Source organism: Amblyomma mixtum, chromosome 2 (genome assembly GCF_055824585.1).
Source record: "Amblyomma mixtum isolate Tamu chromosome 2, ASM5582458v1, whole genome shotgun sequence".
NCBI classification, from domain to species: Eukaryota; Metazoa; Arthropoda; class Arachnida; order Ixodida; family Ixodidae; genus Amblyomma; species Amblyomma mixtum.
In genome coordinates, this window is record NC_143013.1 from 115995678 (window position 1) to 116013190 (window position 17513).

At 49.5% G+C, this 17513-nt stretch overlaps 1 protein-coding gene across 3 annotated transcripts in view; it reads right to left on the bottom strand.

The window, feature by feature from the left end:
* Positions 1-3324: 3324 nt before the first annotated feature.
* Positions 3325-17513, bottom strand: part of Men (NADP-dependent malic enzyme) — a 154537-nt gene continuing 140348 nt past the window's right edge. For all 3 annotated transcript variants that reach the window (XM_089572451.1, XM_089572453.1, XM_089572452.1), the window contains 4 exons: positions 16679-16796; positions 14577-14719; positions 7976-8146; positions 3325-7223 (listed from right to left, as the gene is read on the bottom strand). In XM_089572451.1, the coding sequence (XP_089428577.1) occupies positions 7002-7223; positions 7976-8146; positions 14577-14719; positions 16679-16796 (654 nt within the window). In that variant the 3' untranslated portion in view covers positions 3325-7001. The remainder of the gene's footprint in view (positions 7224-7975; positions 8147-14576; positions 14720-16678; positions 16797-17513) is intronic.

Genomic DNA, 17513 nt, shown 5'->3' on the forward strand with positions numbered 1-17513 from the left:
AGGAAGCTTTGTGGACGGAGAAATAGATGGTTATATGCTCGACTTGCAGCACCATTGCCTGGTTCTCCAAGACGCTTCTGGAAACGCTGGAAACGCTTCTGTTTCCAGCACAAAATTCTGCACTGGGCACTTCAATAGCTACGCTACTTTGTGGTACTCTTCACATGTAACAAAAATTTTCTGTCTGGTAGGTAATGAATGAATGTTAAGCAACTGACGACCACGAATTAAGTAAGTTTGTGTATATACTGTTTATGGGGGCTTAACGTCCCAAATCGACTCAGGCTACGAGGGACGCCGTAGTGAAGGGCTCCGGAAATTTCAGCCACCTGGGGCTCTTTAACGTGCACCGACATCACACTGTACACGGGCCTCTAGAATTTCGCCTCCATCGAAGTTCGACCGCCGCGGCCGGGACCGAACCCACATATTTCGGGTCAGCAGCCGAACGCCGTAACCACTGGGCCACCGCGGCGGCTGCGTATATACTGTATCCATGACTTTAATCCTTCGTAATGTAAGCGAAGAGCCGCCGGCGATGTGTCTCATGCGTTTTGCTATAGCCAGAATGCTACAGAGACGATGTGGCACGCCTCTGACCGCATCGCGTGAACGAATTTGTCATCGGAACACCTCTCAAGAAGTATCGTCTGTCACAAAAAAAAATGTAAAGATATTCTCCGTACGTTGAATTTTCTGCGAAGAACGGTACATCAGATCATGACCGTGCTGAAGTGAGATAGGGTCTATAGAAACGTACCAACTATACAAATCACTGCTAGTACATCATGCGAAGTAGTTCATGCAAGGCCTGACAAGGTCTTCAGGCGCCTTCTCTATAGTCGGGTACAGCTTGCGTCTGCAGTTACCGCCGCACTGAATTCCTCCGTCAAACAACTAGTCTGCTTTTAACGCTTTTATTGTTATGTAAACAAGAAACTAACCACCAGATAAAATTATATGCTAAGGAATTTTTGATGCCTCTAGCTTGTTGTGACTGGTCAGCGGATTAATACAGGATGCCGCAAAACATAGCGCATTGTAACCAACTGCTGTCTTTTTTTACTAAAGTTGTATCCTACTACAGCTCTACGTTCCGCACATGAATAAATGGTCTAGAAGAGGGCTGAACGACAAACTGATATATATAGTTCTGGGACAGAAACATACTGGCATAACCATGCCGGTATGTATTAACGCGTTCTAAGGCTTCCGCTCACAACAAATATGGCGACGATTGATCAGGTTCTGTCAATGAGGTGAAGGAAATAATGATGAAAGTGCCCGTGCGCGGTAATAAATGCCCACTGATACTTGACACGACTGTAAGTCAAGCATTGGCTTTGTGATGTTCGCGACGAGACGAATCCTAATTGCTGCTCTGACTGCCTGACGTGAAAACTGCGACAGCTCTCGTGCGACTGCAGAAAACTGCATGCCTTCACTTCCTGTCCAGCGGGAATATGCTTAGTGCAATACGCCACAGCAACAGCCAGTGGTATGGTTGGACTATATAGCGTCAATGTCAGTTCGAAGATGTAGCAAAGCTTTCGAAAACCTTGACTGCCAAGTCGAGCGATTGAGGGAAGTGCCGCCAGCTTTCTTGGAAGCTCCGGTTCTATAAAGGGTAAATAAAGAATGGCTGTGGTTTAGCTCTGGTTAAACCTGTAGTGACGCGAGGGCTCGTTGTTGTTGCGACTGAAGGAAGAATGAAAATGAAAGTGCACGGGCCTACCCACTCGCTCAGCTGAGCCACAATCGCTGCCACGTGCAGAGGAGAGTTAAAAGATGTAAAGGCCCGTTCACACTTGCCCAAAAATTCGGCGAGCGAAGCGGATTCGCTCGCCGCAAAAACAGGGACCTGTTCTCACTTGTTCACGCGCGGGCGAGGCGGATCCGCCGCGCCACTGCTGTTTCTCGCTTTTCCACACCGCGTCGCTGCTAGCGGCATTCACAGATATAGTGAGAAAAGAGCATAAATTTACGCTGTCTACGTGCCATAAGCGTATGCATGCTTACGTACAGTCTTTGTCAAAAGTAGTCAGGCTGCATGGTTTGCTTCTAGCTCGTACAGTGGAGCCCTTACAGCGTCCCAGAAGCTTAAATGGTCATTAAATGTAAGGACTGGGGGTCTTCTTGCCTTCCAACCCCTTTTGACCTTTAGAAAAGCCGCAAGCGCTCCACTATACAAGCTAGAAGCAAACCATGCAGCCTGGTTACTTTTGACAAAGACGGTACGTTGAACGCAGGCACATTCTCACTTTTAGTTCAGCGTATGCTAGCACAAACGCAAAAATAAACTCAGCTGTAGTGGCGCCATCTGGCTGTCAGGGCGGGAACCATTACTGTCAACAAGCCGACTCAGCTGTTAAGCCCAGAAGCGGCGGACTCGTCACTCTGAATAAAAAAAGAAAGCAAATTTATCACTTATACGTTTTCTTGGAGGTGAGGTGAGAGGAAGTGAAAGACCTGTGCCGCATTTCTGGCCAGTGAGGGCACTGAACAAGGCAGCAACAACGAGAATTCAATCCGAAGCGGGGGTCCGGCTTCGAAGGGCGCCGCCATGTTTGTCGCCGCGCGGCGGAAATGGGTCCAGCCCGATCGCCCTCGCCGCGCCGCTTTCCGCGTCGCTCGGCGTCAAAAGCGGCCGAATCCGCTTCGCTCGCCGGATTTTTGGGCAAGTGTGAACGGGCCTTAAGAGAAAGATGGAAAGAACAGACGCGCGTCGCAACAACTGCGGCCTCCGAAGCGACGACGCCGGTAGTAACAGATACCCCAATCCCCACCACCCCGGTTGTAACACATAACCCGTTGTTGTTGAGACTGAGAGAAGGATGAAAAGGAAATTGCACGGGCCTGCCTACTGGCTCGAGCCAAGCCACCACCGCTGCCACGTGCAGATAGAGGAGAGTTAAAAGATTAGAGGAAAGAGAAAAAGGAAAGAAAAGACGCGCGTCGCAGCAACAACTGCGTCCGCCGGAGCGGACGCTACTAAAAAAACAGATAAGAGGCCGAAGCCGCGCTCGCCGAAGCGAGGACAGATACACGCATAACAGATAACCAGCCGCCGAGCCGCCTACTTATACAGCTGCTACCTCTCCTCTCCACTCCACCACCCCCTCTCGACACTGCGCATGCGCACAGCTGTTGCAGCTCGGTTTCGGCGGCGCGCCGCGCCGCCGGCAGCAGCAGCTGCTCCGCACCACGTGACCAACCGGCTGAAGACCACGGCGCCGCCATGGAGCTCAGTGGGTGCCACGCTGAAAGTTCGAAGAGCTGGCGTTGTGTAGCTCTCGCTACAAAAGAAATGCAGTTTGGTAAGCGTTCTTTGTTGTTCCTTTATTAGTGCACTCTGAACTTTTCATATAAAGCGCTTGTGCAAAGCATGACGCGGAGACCAGTGGAAGCGATACGTCCATCGCTTGTTGGCAATAGCGGTGGCCTAGAGTGTTGACACTGCGTCGCTAAGATCATTGTTGCGTGCGCACACGCACCATAACATCTGGGTAGCACTTTTGCAAGCAGACAGGAAAAATAATATGTTCACATGCTCGCACGCGAGATTCGAACGTGCATCCCATTAGAGCACAGACAATCGAAAGCGCCACAACAAGACATTACAACGAAAGCAAGCACGCACAACACAGTAGTTCGAACCCTCCACACGAGTAAGGAACATCACAGAAGTGTTTTTGTATTTGTGTGTATGAGATTGTATACACATGATCTGCGCACGTGCCGAGTTGCACCAGGAAACAAATAAATACTGTAACAAACGTATTACACTGTATTCTTTTCAACACTGGCTGAATTTCCTCCATTTATATCGCAAAGACAGCGGGAATCTAAGTAACGGTATAGACCTAAGTACTTTGTCCCATCACGCACTGAATGTGTTTACAGTAACACCTTCACTAGTGAACAACACACGGAGATCGAAACAAACTATGTTACAGGCAAGCAGCGAATAAAGATCCCTCATAGTCTCCATTTGGTGCAGTCAGCTCTGTATGGGTGGTGTCTGGTTAAGGGCAAGAAAAAAAAAAACGTTGGCGCATCTGAAACTTTTCCCTTGATTGCTTCATATTCAATGCATGACTACAACCGACATAGAAGGTTCGCAAGAGTCTTGAGGCAGCTCTGAAGAGGTGTTTGAGTGTAGAGACCAGTCTTACACAAAAACCTTTGTGAATCTGCTTTTTCTGCTCTTTTTCACTCGCCTCTCACCCTGTACATTCTCATGCTTTGTGTGCTGTTTCTTCTGTGATGAAACAGTGCAATACCTGATCGCATGAAAGCCTCCTGGTCTGCATTGCACACGTACCACTACAAAGGAGCAAGAGTAATGCTCAAAATTATTGTTCTTAGCTTCAAAGCTAATTGGTTTTATATACTAACAATGGAACATGCTTACACAGTAGATCAACAAACTATAAAGAGCATATGTAACACTCAAAACTATAAATAAATAATAGCACAGTAGCTTCAGTACATGTAAATATCTTAATCTCAACTAGCTTCGCACAACAGCAATGCATTTTCTAACTGCTCAAACTTTATGTTAATTGCCAATTGCTTTCCCTGGCACAATGACCTTTTCCATAAAGCACCATGATGCCATGCTACCTCGTAACTTTACTTCTAAAACACTGCACATTATTCCAGTTCTTTGACTGCCGTATCTATTTTTCGTCTTTCTGATAGAGTTAAGTTTTTCTGCCGGAGTTGTGTGTGCTCTGCAACGTTACTAAGACTTCAACTATGCATTGCTCTCAATGCCATGGCAGGAGCATTATAACTGTCCTCATTACAGGATCGTTATTCTCTTGAGTGACTTTAATTTTGTGCACAGTATTATCCTCCGAAGTGTTCAGTGAAATGAATGAAATCATGTGCAGTTATTGCTTTGTTTGTCAGCTAACTTTAAACTTTCCTCAGCTATATATCAATTTATTCATCAGATGTATGCTTAAATATTAGTAAATTGAAAAAATACGACAAACAGTTCAAAGTTAAAGCTGATATGAGCTCTATTCTAGCACTGCCCCATAAACGATGCTGATTGTAAAAATAAATACCACTTCACTTGAGCCCCCAATGTGCAAATAAGCTAACTTCCATCCTTTGTTGTTAATACCACCTTTTATAGAACTTCGTTCTTATAATGCACATTGTGCCTTGTTTATCAATGGTCTTGAATTTAGAATAAAAAATAGTGAATACTTTTCTCTCTTATCATATAATCTATCACAATATCAGAACATTGCACTTTAGAACAAAAGGAGCCAAAAATATACCAAACGGTTAATTGCAATACAACATATCACATGCTAACAAAAAAAATTTACTAGCAAAAAAAGATTCCATCACAAAACATAATCCCATATGACATAGATGAATATACAACATTCTTTGAGATTCATAGGCGATGTACTTTCTGCCTCCAAACCCACGCAAGAAAAGAAAGTCGCATGAAATGAAAAGGCAATACAGCAGCTTTGCACTGACTAATGGACGCAGTACCCAAAAGCAAGATGGTGCCAGATGATAAGTACAGAACAAACACTTGCAGGGGAATATGTCAGTCCCACTACAAGACTGCATGACAGCACAAAAGTCAACATGCTATGCAGCAGAGCAGATTCATTTTCTGCTTGTTCGTAACCAACATTCCCGCAGCCTCTGCTACTCTACAGAAAGACATAGGGAGTTCATAGGGTATAATTCGTCCCAGCCTTTCATTAAAAGTTTTACTGCTAATACGCAGCGCCTGAAGCGTGTCATAGCCTTTTACTTTGCCCTGCCAGTCATATTCTTGAAAATATGGTTCATAGAGTGCTAAAGGAGAAACAAGAACATTCCTGTCATCTCACTGATCATTTTGAGGAAAATGTCCTTGTTCCACAGCACATTACCTGAACCATAAAGGCGTCCATCAGGCTCAAAGGCTTCTCTCCTCGGTGTCAACCCGTGCACATGAGAGAAAGAACCATGTAATGAACAGAGCCACCCATTACCTTTCCTTATTACACAAAGCGAAGACCTACAGTTTTCTAGTAGCATGGCGAACACTTCAGTAAAACTCTGCTGCCCGAGTGAACCTTAAAAAAATATACGTCACCAGGCATCAGCGAACACAAGAACCTGCACTCCACTGTCTTTGCATTACGCTGTTGGTGTCATCGAGCTTCGACGTGTTCAGTGTACCAAAACGTTGTCGCACTGAACTACGTCAAAGGGCTGCAGAACAACTTCACCTTTCAATAAGTAACATACACTCCCACAGTAGTGTCTCTGGGATGTGCTTTATGACTGTTTTCGTTACGCTCACAACAAAATAAAGGATGCATGATTTGTTCTCCGCCTTTACAGTTAATGCGAACCCCTTACTATTCCAACCAACATCGCGTCTGCAGGTATGCGATAGAGTGTGATAAATCAGCAGTTCATCCACCGCGGGAAGCAAAGCAGTCGAAGCGGCCTAAGCACACCATAGGGCACATGCGATATTTAAGCTCGTGAATACCTCATAACCTCCCCAGCTCTGCACAACTGGCCTCGATGCATTTTGTCCCTCGCGGTACCCTATACAGACTGAGGCAGTGGGCCAGGCAGTGTCGCCGTGTATAAACTGACAGGAGGATTGACACCTTTGGAAACGTGCAGTGGCTACTGAATTCACCCCATTTTTTACACGCGTTGATTTGTGCCTACACTATACACTTGTGCGAACAGCAATAGCAGATCAGCATTTTTTCGTGCTTTCTAATTCAATGATGCATGCTGTTGTTACACGAGACGAAAGGGAAAAAAATCTTGGATGTTGAATTAAATAATCGAAACAACATAGATGTCGATATTTAAGCATCTTGGGGCGGATGGGTAGCCCCCTTACACTAAGGTGGAAACAGGGCGCCTACCAGATGCCCACGGTTGCAGACCCGACGTCGGTTTCCACGCAGAACGAATACAACAACGAGAAAGACATGAACCCCCGTCTTCTACTTGACCCTGACGGTTCCGGGGTAGCTGAAGTCGTACTGCTTGCTCTGAAGGAACGCCATCTTGTCCTTGGGCTCTGGCTTGACGGTGGCCACCCCAGTGGCGTAGAAATGCGCCGCCAGTTCGGCCGCGATGTTAAGCGACACGTCGTGGATGCTCGACAGTGGCGGGTAGACGCGCCCTTCATCCAGGTTCTGTTCCGTCACGGAGTTTGCCACCGTCTGCGCATGCGCAACAGCCGGAGGAAAAGAAATCAGAAGGCACGAGAAGAACATCACCCCGCCATAACCACTGAGCACGACAGGCATTCACGCCTACGATGGTAACGCGCACGAGACAAGCGCAACTTCGTGAACACAGAAAATTAAGCAAGTCCATTTTTTTTACCCCACAGAGCAAACGATAAGAGCCGGCCAGGAAGTGACGGCAATAGAAATTACAAAAGTGGAGGTGTATTTAGCTTTAAAGAGTTCTAGTCTTGCAAGACAAAATGGGAAACTTGCATCGTTGTCTGCTGGTTCCAAGCGCACAATTATTTGCACACTAGTGCACAAAACAGCATTTGTGAATCCGCGTCGATGTTGTACTTCCTTCTGCAATGCATGGTTATGCACTTCTAGCATATTCAGTATCAATGTCCTGAGCAATGTGACAGAAAGCGCGGATGTAACAATAATCGTAAGCACAGGCGCGAAGGCTGCTTCATACCTGTGACGGAACAACACAAACCGGTCCCATATTACAGGGAACAAGCAAGCGTCTGATCTCCATTTCCCAAGCAGCACGACGTAGGTTTTGCAATCAGAGGAGGAGGGAGCTTTCGCAGACGAAGGAAGCGAAACGGTGATGCTCTTCTTCCAGCGCCCTTGCTGCACTCAAAATGCGGGTCAGGGGATCGCATGCTCCCTTTCACTATGGTACGCCCTGTAACTACAGCAGGCTGATCAACTGGTGCAGTGGCGCAGTACCGTACCTTGGCGGCGATCAGGAAGACCTCGTCACTGATGGTCTGGACGCCGCAGGCGATGACGGCGAGCGCGATGCCCGGGAAGATGTAGGCGTTGTTTCCCTGGCCAGGGTAGAAGGTCTTGCCCTTGTACTTGAATGGCGGGAACGGGCTGCCGCTGGCATACACGCACTTCCCCTGCAGGAGTGGGAGCAATGGCAGACCACGTCTTTGAGTCAGTGCACACTATGTACGTAAGAGCGCAGCTCGAGTCCATGGGCAACACCCACGCTGTATACAATGTTGGACAATTGACGCTGAGGAGCCTTAAGAGCTTTGCCGACTACTCGTAGACTCGGAAAGGAGCGTGGCGCTCAGACTCCCGATACGCGTGTACGTATGCATGCCCAGTGTCACAAAGTCGTGCTGCCTTGTACGTATTTTACTTTGCCAGCAGAGGTAAGCAAGGTGCCTCAGTTTTTCACGGAAGGGTCGCAATGCGGCGGCGACGATTTTGCGCCCCTCGCGGGGGCAGTTGACCGCTCGCGACGCTGGAGGGTCAAGGCTACTCCGCCCCCTCCCCAGGATTATCTCCGGGAAGCGGCCGGTTGAATGCCCCAGCACTATTCCCGACCTTCGCAAGCTTCTCGTTAGGACCGTAGCTTTCGCTCGCGTCCCTTCTCAATCTCTTCGTGTTTCTTTTCCCCCTAAACATCTGCAAATCGTTGGCGCACTGTGCCTTGAGGATTCGTTTTTTTTTGTTTGTCACGAGAACGCGGTGGCGGGAAAACCGCGAGCCGGGCAGTTGACTTGGAGATTTCGGTGCGTGCGGACGTGTGAGAGGTCAGCCAGGGAAGTGGTCGGCAAGCTAGCTAAGGCGTGTGCCTGACGCGTAGAACACGGCTACGGCGGCCTCGAAGACGCATGGAAGACGCGTGGCCCAAGTTCGCCCGCATGCGCAACCCCCCATCAGCCCCGCGCGCTTCCACAGCCCGACGCTCCCTGCGACCGGACCTTGCCACCGCAGCTAAGCCACTGTTTCTCCCCACTCGCTTTACTCTTTTCCTTTGTTCTGTCGCTGTTCTCGTTCTATTCTTTTGTACGTTGCTTTAATCGTGTAACGTTGCGGTACAGCTGTCACTCTGATGTTTTCCTCTTCCTGTCAATAGTTGTTTGTGTTCTAATTTTGTTTGTGTAATTCGCGTCGCGCCTGTGCGCGCACTCCTCTTTGTTGAGCTTGGTGTCGTAACTTTCTGTTGTTATCGCTTGCCCGAGTAAAGGGGTTTGGTAAAGAACTTGCCTACGCCTCATGCCTCCGGTCAACGGCTAATCAGGCGTGGTCCCTATCGCCGGTCAGCAGTCGATCCTCATCTTTTGCACTCGGGGTGGAGAAGTTTGTCGCTCCTCCCCCTCCGAACTTACGGAGAGTACAGTGGTGGGCAGGCTGGCCCAAACAATTATAATTTCGGCGCCAACCAAACATCAAGCCGCCCACAATATCGTGACACCCAGCTACTGTGATCAGCGCAGATCTCTCTCTCCCTCTTCCTTTCCTGAAATACAATTTTCATTATCTTCATTACGCCCCCCCCCCCCCCCCCCCCCACGAGATGCTACTTGCCAAAATTGAAGCCTTAGAGGCTAACACAACTCCCCTTCTCCCTAGTAACTCCGACACGGACGCTATGGAGAGCGAGACGGCGGCGACACCCGCTCTGGAACCTTCCCTTGCCGAACTCGAAGCCCGTCTTAATCCCAAATTTGGCTCCCTGTTGGAAACAGCGATGGAACGCCTCATCGCTAGAGTCATGGAGGCTATCCCCTCTATGATTGCTCAACACGTCGCGACTAACACCCGCCTTTCTCGCAGAGCCGGTCCTCTTGAGGACGTATCTGGTCGGCCCTCCAGATTGTCCCGCCGAGTAACCGACCTTGACGATGACGAAGACAGCAACCCCCATCTAGGTGCTGAGCTTCAGCCCCTGGTATCTGGCTCGGGGCAGCCTCACTTCCACCTCTCACCTCTAAATCTGATCATGGCGGGACACCCCCGGTGTAGGCGCTCCCCCCTTTCCAAATCGGCTGCCCCCCTTACGATTACTCAATGGAACTATCGGGGGCTCCGGTCCAGTTCCAAGTGGGCCGACCTCCGACTTTTCCTTTCAACCTTTGAGCATTTGCCAGTCGTGGTTGCCCTCCAAGAGCCAGGGAAAGGCGCCGCACTAACAAATTATACGACGTTCCAGCAGGACCCCTCGTCTTGTCTATTAGTCTATAGAAATTATACAGCCAACCAGGTCGACTTAGACATGCAACTTGAATACTCCTATGTAATGGTGACCCTCCTCCTACTCCGCAAGCAGGACCCACCGCTACACATACTCAGTGTATACTGCAATCCGAAATTGCCGAATGTATAATTCGCGGACCTCTTTAGCCGTGCGCTGAGAGTTGCGGGTCGGGACCCCCTTTTGATTGTGAGCGATTTCAACGCTCCCGCTCGGATGTGGGGTTACTGCCATGAAGAGAAGCGGGGACGCAAGTTGGCGGAGCTTGTGTCAACTCTGGGCCTCACTCTTCACACTGACCAAGTCCACCCAACTCGTATCGGCAACTCCGTGACTAGGGATACATGTCCGGACTTGACCTTCACCCGCAACATTCAGTATGCAGACTGGGTCAACACCGAGGAAACCCTCGGCAGTGACCACTGCCTCCTGAACACTACGATTAGGACCCATCCCTTCGCACGACCAACAACAGAAGCCCGACTCCCAGATTGGACCAAGTTCAGGCAAAATTATAACACTACCACACCCATACATGAGCAAGGCTACCAGTCTTGGTCACACTATTTGGTCTCTGACCTTCGCTCCTCCGAAACTCAAATTCAGCTCTCAGAGGCGGTCTCGGATGTGGACAACCACCTGCTCCACCTCTGGGAGGCCCGGCACTGCCTCGTCCGTCGGTGGCGCCGCAAAAGCACAACCGAAAACTTAAAGCTCGCATCGCCGAGCTCACTCAACGAGCGGCTGAGTATGCGGCCCAACTCGCCGGCTCCAACTGGGTGGCCAGATATGCAATACGGACGCGCGGCAAATGTAAAGCCGGAACACGTGGCGGCTCTTTCGCGCCCCAATTGACCCAAGGCAAACACGCACGGAAACTCAAGAACACCTCCAAAGAGCAATACACAGCTTTCAGGGCAACACAACTCAATTGGCGCACAAGCTCCGGGACCAGTACTTCTGCACCACACAGGACCCCCGCGGGCCGGCGTACTCTTATGCAGGTTCTGAGAACGTTGAGCTGGATCAACCATTCCAGCTCCACGACCTGAGGGCGACCCTGGTAAAAAGGAAACGCGGCATCGCTCCGGGTCGGGACAAAATTACAGTCAAATTGTTAGCCAACCTCCCCGACCCGGCATACCTGTCTTTATTGAATTAAATTAACTCAATCTGGCTTGGGGAAGTGCCACTCCCCATCGACTGGAAGACCGCCCTGGTCCCCTTCATTCCTAAAGCTGGCAAGGCCATCAGCATGGACAACCTCCGCCCCATCTCTCTGACTTCCTGTGTGGGTAAACTCATGGAGACGATGGTACGTGACTGGTTGTCCGAGTTCATGGAATCCAAACACCTTTTCGCAGACACCATGTTCGGGTTTCGCCCACTAAGATCTGCACAGGATGTCCTGCTACAACTCAGTCGGGATGTCCTCGACCCCGTCGAATGCTCTCACAATGAAAAGGTCGTACTCGCCTTGGATTTGAAGGGTACATTCGACAACGTTACCCACGAAATCATTCGCACCCACCTCTCTCAAACTAACTGCGGCAGAAACGCCTTTCAATACATTCAGCAATTTTTAACCGACAGACAATCTTACGTTCGAATCTAGGATAAAGAACATGGCCCTTTCCACTTAGGAACCAGGGGTACACCCCAGAGCGCGGTGCTCTCTCCCCTGTTGTTCAATTTGGCTATGATGCGCCTACCGGCCCAGCTGGGCGCTGTCGCCGGTGTGCAGCTTGCGCTGTACGCCGATGACATCACCCTGTGGAGATACTGAACCAACCTGCAGGAGGCGGCCACCATAGTGGACCGTTATGCTCACCGCTACGGCCTCTAATGCTCCACCCAAAAGTCTGAATTTGTGCACATACGCCCCTCACCAAAGTGCACAGCCAAAATTTCATTGTCTCTTGAGACAAGTCCAATTCCTGAAAATATCGAAGTCCGGGTACTGGGGCTCTTCATACATCAAAACGGACGGTCAGAAACACCATTGGCCAAACTCCATCAGGTGGGGGACCAGGTGGGCCGCTTGGTCCGCCGGGTTTCTAACAGGCGTGGGGGGTTACGATGTAAGGACGCCTTGCGGCTGGCGCATGCATTTGTAACCAGTCGAATTCTATATTCGACTCCATACTTCCATCTGCGGAAGCAAGACGAGGATTCACTCGAAGTCATCCTCCACAAAATTATTAAGCAGGCTCTGGGCCTCCCCGTGAACACCTACAACAAGCGCCTCCTGGGGCTGGGCGTGGTGAACACATTTCGGGAGCTCCGGGAAGCCCACTTGACCAATCAATACACACGTCTCTCGAAGACATCGTCGGTTCGCCGCCTCCTTGCCCGACTGCACATCCAACACACCACTCTTATGGAAGAGCGCGTACGTATTCCATCCCAGTGGAGATGCGCCCTCCACGTGCGCCCTCTTCCCGCGAACATGAACTGCGAGGACCATAATGGCCGGCGCCTGACGCGGGCGGAAGCCCTGGCCCGCCACTATGGATCGAAACCCGGCGTATTCTACGTGGATGCCTCCGGCCCCCACCATGGGGGATGGTACACGGCCGCAGTCGTCCACCAATCCAAAACAGTGAACGGCCTTACTTTCCGAGCCCGTGACATAACACATGCGGAGGAGGTCGCCATTGCGTTGGCTGCATCTGATTCCAATTCAAAAACAATTATTTCCGACTCGCGAGGGGCATGTCGGAACGTCGAGCAGGGCTGGGTACCGTATCTAGCCTACAGCATTCTCCAAAACAGCGTCTACACCGGGGACCCCGCGCACCGGTGTATCGTTTGGGCTCCTGCTCACATGGGCCTTGATGGAAATGAGGCAGCTGACGCTGCCGCCCGCGCGCTCTCTCACCGGACATTCCCCTCCGACCCCGACGATCAGGAACTCGAATTCACTCCCGCTTACTCCTTCAAAGACATTACTTTACTTTATCAATCTGGCCACGGTCTTTATCCCGGCCCGTGTAAAGGTCTCTCAAAGGAAGAGGAGCGGCTTCTGCTTCGCCTGTGCCCGGCAGCTCTATAACACTTCGACCCTTCTTTCTCGGGCAGCTGTCCGCACTGTGCGGAGAAGTCCTCGGACATCTACCACATGGTGCGGGCCTGCCCCTCCAACCCTGCTATCCCCCCTCACCCCAACCCAACCCGGGAGGACTGGGAGGCGACCCTGCTCGGCTGCTATGACCTGCAGGCCCAACGGGCCTTGGGCGCGCGAGCCCAGGCGGCGGCCGACGCCACTGGGGTCCCGAACTAGGGACCTCCACCTAGTGCTTGTAAGGGCTGGCCCCCTCTGGGTCAGCTCATGCATAACCTCCAGTAGTGTATGTGTACATAAATGTTTTCCACCACCATCCCTTGCTACACAGTGCGGTTGGGGTGTCCACCGAGATGACAGAATTACTGCGCCATTTCCTTCCCTCAAAAAGGGTTGCGTTCAAAGGGCAAGGCATCACGCCGAACGGGTGGTGGTGTTCCCTGGACTCCCTGGCAGCGTTAAACACGCTGTCGCGTTCCACTCCTAAAGGCAAAGCTTAAGCGTCATTCATTATAGCAATTAATTAGTATTTAGCGATTGATCACTAATTAACCATTAATTAGTAATTTATCATTACTTAGTAATTAGTGATTAGTTATGTGTGCCGTCATCCAGTGGTGACGTCACCAGTGCCACAGAGGCAGTCAAAGCGGTGCGGAAAACGCTTTCGCCGCTACGCACTTTAGACAGTCAAAGTGCCCCTAAATTTTTTTTCAGGAAATTTGAGGAGGAAAAGTTGGCGAAAATGATATTTTCCAGTTTTTTTTTTTTTGCAAACTGCTGCAGTGCTGCAGAAATAGGAATATTTTTGGACTAACTAAAGGAATTTTCGTTTCCTGTCATAGAGCGCACCACAGTCTGGGGTGTACAATGGTGATCACCATTAACGCGAACACGGATGCGCGTGTCATTCGCGTGCACCATTTCATTGAAGTGCTCTCGCGTAGTCTTTTCTAGTAGCGCACCTGCTATGTGCGCTTTCTTGATACCGGCGAAGGCCTCTGAATCTCGCGGTACAGTATACAAAAGAACGCGCGTGCGTGTTCATGCTAACGGTGATCGCCACTGTAAGACGTGCAGTTAAAAGATTTCATTACTTCACTCTCGTCTGCAGCAGTCTTGTAGCCTCGCTCCTTTATACACTGCAGTCGACCACATTTTCTCTCTTCCAAAACTGGCGTCAAATCCAGCACGATAGCTTCGCGAGCACTCTTTGCGCTGTTGCTTCCCTGTCCATGCATGCACTGATGCACTGTGGGGGGCGTGGGGCACTCACGTCGGTGTACGTGTAGGCGGCCTCGGCCGTGCACTCAGCCTTGTGCGTCGGGTTGCTCAGGGCGAACACCACGGGCCGCTCGGCGTTGGCGCACATCAACTCCAGGATCTCCTTGTTGAACGCGTTGCTCTGCGCCGATGCGCCTGCGAGGAAGAAGGGTCCACACTGTCGACAGGAGCGCACACCCGTCCATGCTCGAGGAAGTGTGTGTGTGCGTGTGTGTGCGTGCCCATGCGTGTATATAAGAGAAGCCAATAGCCACATAAAGCAAGGAACACAGGAGGATTATATTTATATTTATTTATTTTGTGGTGTTGATCAATGGAGATTACTGAATATGTTATCGCTTAAGGATAATTGATTAGAACAGTAGAAAAACAACCACATGCCGCAGGTGGGAACCGAAATGGCATGTGGTTGTTTTTTCTACTGTTCTAATCTTTAAGCGATAACATATTCAGTAATATTCTCCATTGATCAACACCACAAAATAGATAAATATAAATAAAATCCCCCTGTGTTCCTTGGTTTATATGTGGCTATTGGCTTCTCTTTATATATATATATATATATATGGTGTGGTATAGTCTTAAAAGGGCAAACAGCAGCGCGAACAGGAATGCGAGTGTTGCTTTTCAATAATATATCTCAAGGAATGCCGTCTTAAGTAACCATCTGAAGCCAGCATAGATACGGACGAAGTCTGACCTGCTTCAGATGATATTCTTTTAAGTGACTCTTGCAAGCTCCTCGCTTGGCATTCACGGTATTAAGCAGGTTAGATTATTTCAGCTGTAAAAAAGACATACGAGAGCTATAAAACTACACAGAAAAATGGACTTAGACAAGAACTTGTCTGTGCACCGCTTTCTGCGCTTGTCTATGCGTAGTTTTTCCTCTCCGATTGACAAGTACGAACTCGGCCGATAACAAGCTATGTTTGATTGTTCTTGTCAGCTCTTTTCTTTTGTTTGTTCTTTTCTCATGGCCAGTTTGGACAGGAGAACCGTATAACCGAGCTTCTCCGGTGATACCAGACTTTTTGTCGTCGAAGTCGAATTGAATTATTTGCACGTATACGGAAACAGAAAACGCAGAAATCCCCGTTTTTGGGGTCGATGCGTTTTGATTGACAAACAGGGGTGGTCCCACCTAGCGACGCGATGCTACCCACCACAGTCGGGGACTATACGTTCAGCCTATTTCCGTCGACGTACGTTATACGTGGAGAATTCGCTCAGTCGTGCAGTGGCGCGGCAAGCCACTTCGCCAAAAAACATTCAGGGAGCACTTTGGCTCTCTAAAGTGCTGCAAGGCGAAAGCCTTTCCTGGAGCACTGTTTGGCATTGACTGCGAGACTGTTTGTGCTGTACTAGTGCTTTATTGGACTACACACTTTGACTGCCGACTTTGACTGCTTCTTTAGCACGAATCTCTATCTGCTTCGATGAGTTCGATCGTATCCATGGCTCTGTTGCACGGTGTAAGAATATACTACACTTGCACCGTGCTCTGTTGGCAGTAATGAGGTATGTAATGTGGTCACCCACGGACGCTTTATGCCCCCTGTCGGAGCAGGCGAGAACAATTTTTTATTAGTTGTCGTCTGCTCTAAAAGGGGGCGTCAGGCATCCGTGGGTGACTTCATTACTTCGAATCCGCGCACTCTGACGTCATAACCATTTCGACCAACCGAAAAGCTTGACGCCTCTGCTGACAACCTTCTGTCGACAACGATGAGGCATTAAAGGCTTCCGCCTTAATAAGGTGTTTCTCTCTTATCTTTCTATCCCGGCAAGCGCTTGGAATTGAAGGTATTCAACATACGGACGCTTCTCTATAGGACGAGAACTTTCCCTGCCAGCCGCAGTGGTGGTGTTACAGGCAAGCATATGCGATGCATTCTGCTGGCCCATGCATACAGTTCAGTGCCGGTCAGCGTCATCAAAACTGATCTCGACAATTCACCGGGGGGGGGCACGTAGTTCGTCTAACTGTACGACAGCACGAACTGGTCATTCGTTTTAGTGTTTTTCCTTTTTTCTTATCCACTGCAGCGCTGAGACTGCAGTCAAAGGGAAAGCCCAAGGTGCTGGGCTTACCGATGAGCACGGTGGGCTTGACGAACTTGACGATCTCGTGCAGCTGGGTCATGTGCTTGGCGTCCTTCGCAAACTTGTCCTTGTGTGACTGCGTGCTGTCGCCGTTGGGGGTGCGGTCCTGCAGCACGTCGCACGCACACACTCAGCGCATCGATCGACACTGAACAGTGCGGAAATGAGATGCGACCCTTATTGTCTAGGTCCCGCTCGTGACGCGTCGCTCACTCACTCACTCACTCACTGACACTAACGCACACACATTGTGCGTGCAGTGTATATCTGCAATGTTAAATGCAGTGTTTATCTCATTCCGCTTTGCATCACCTGACTGCGTGTTTTCACGCATTATTCCATTAATTCACTGATGAAAAATATAGAACTATTAAAAATATAGAACTGGCCAAAAAAAAACCCGAACGCGCAGCTTAACACAATTTTCCTTTTTTATGATATGCAGCAAAAGGTGATCGTATTAGAGTCTAGCAAAAAAAATTGTTCCGTCTTTACAAGGTTGCCTTTAGAAGACTTTGATCCAAAGCTAATTTTCACTGTTTATGAAAATGAGCGTATACATCTTCGAGAAGTTGTCGACCGTGATTACAGATGCCGCTGCTCTATTATACTTCGTGCCTAATCGACGAGTTAGAGAACTGGAGGGCATAATTGGACTGGACTTCAAGCCGATACGAGTTCCGAACTACCACTAGGATTTCTAGGGACCCTACTACCACGTCCTGTCAGTTAACGAGATATCAATTGCTTGCGATTTTACCATGGCTTGCTTGGTTTTACCGAAGCCTGAAGTAAAAAAAAATAACTCTTGGAATGTAAAATT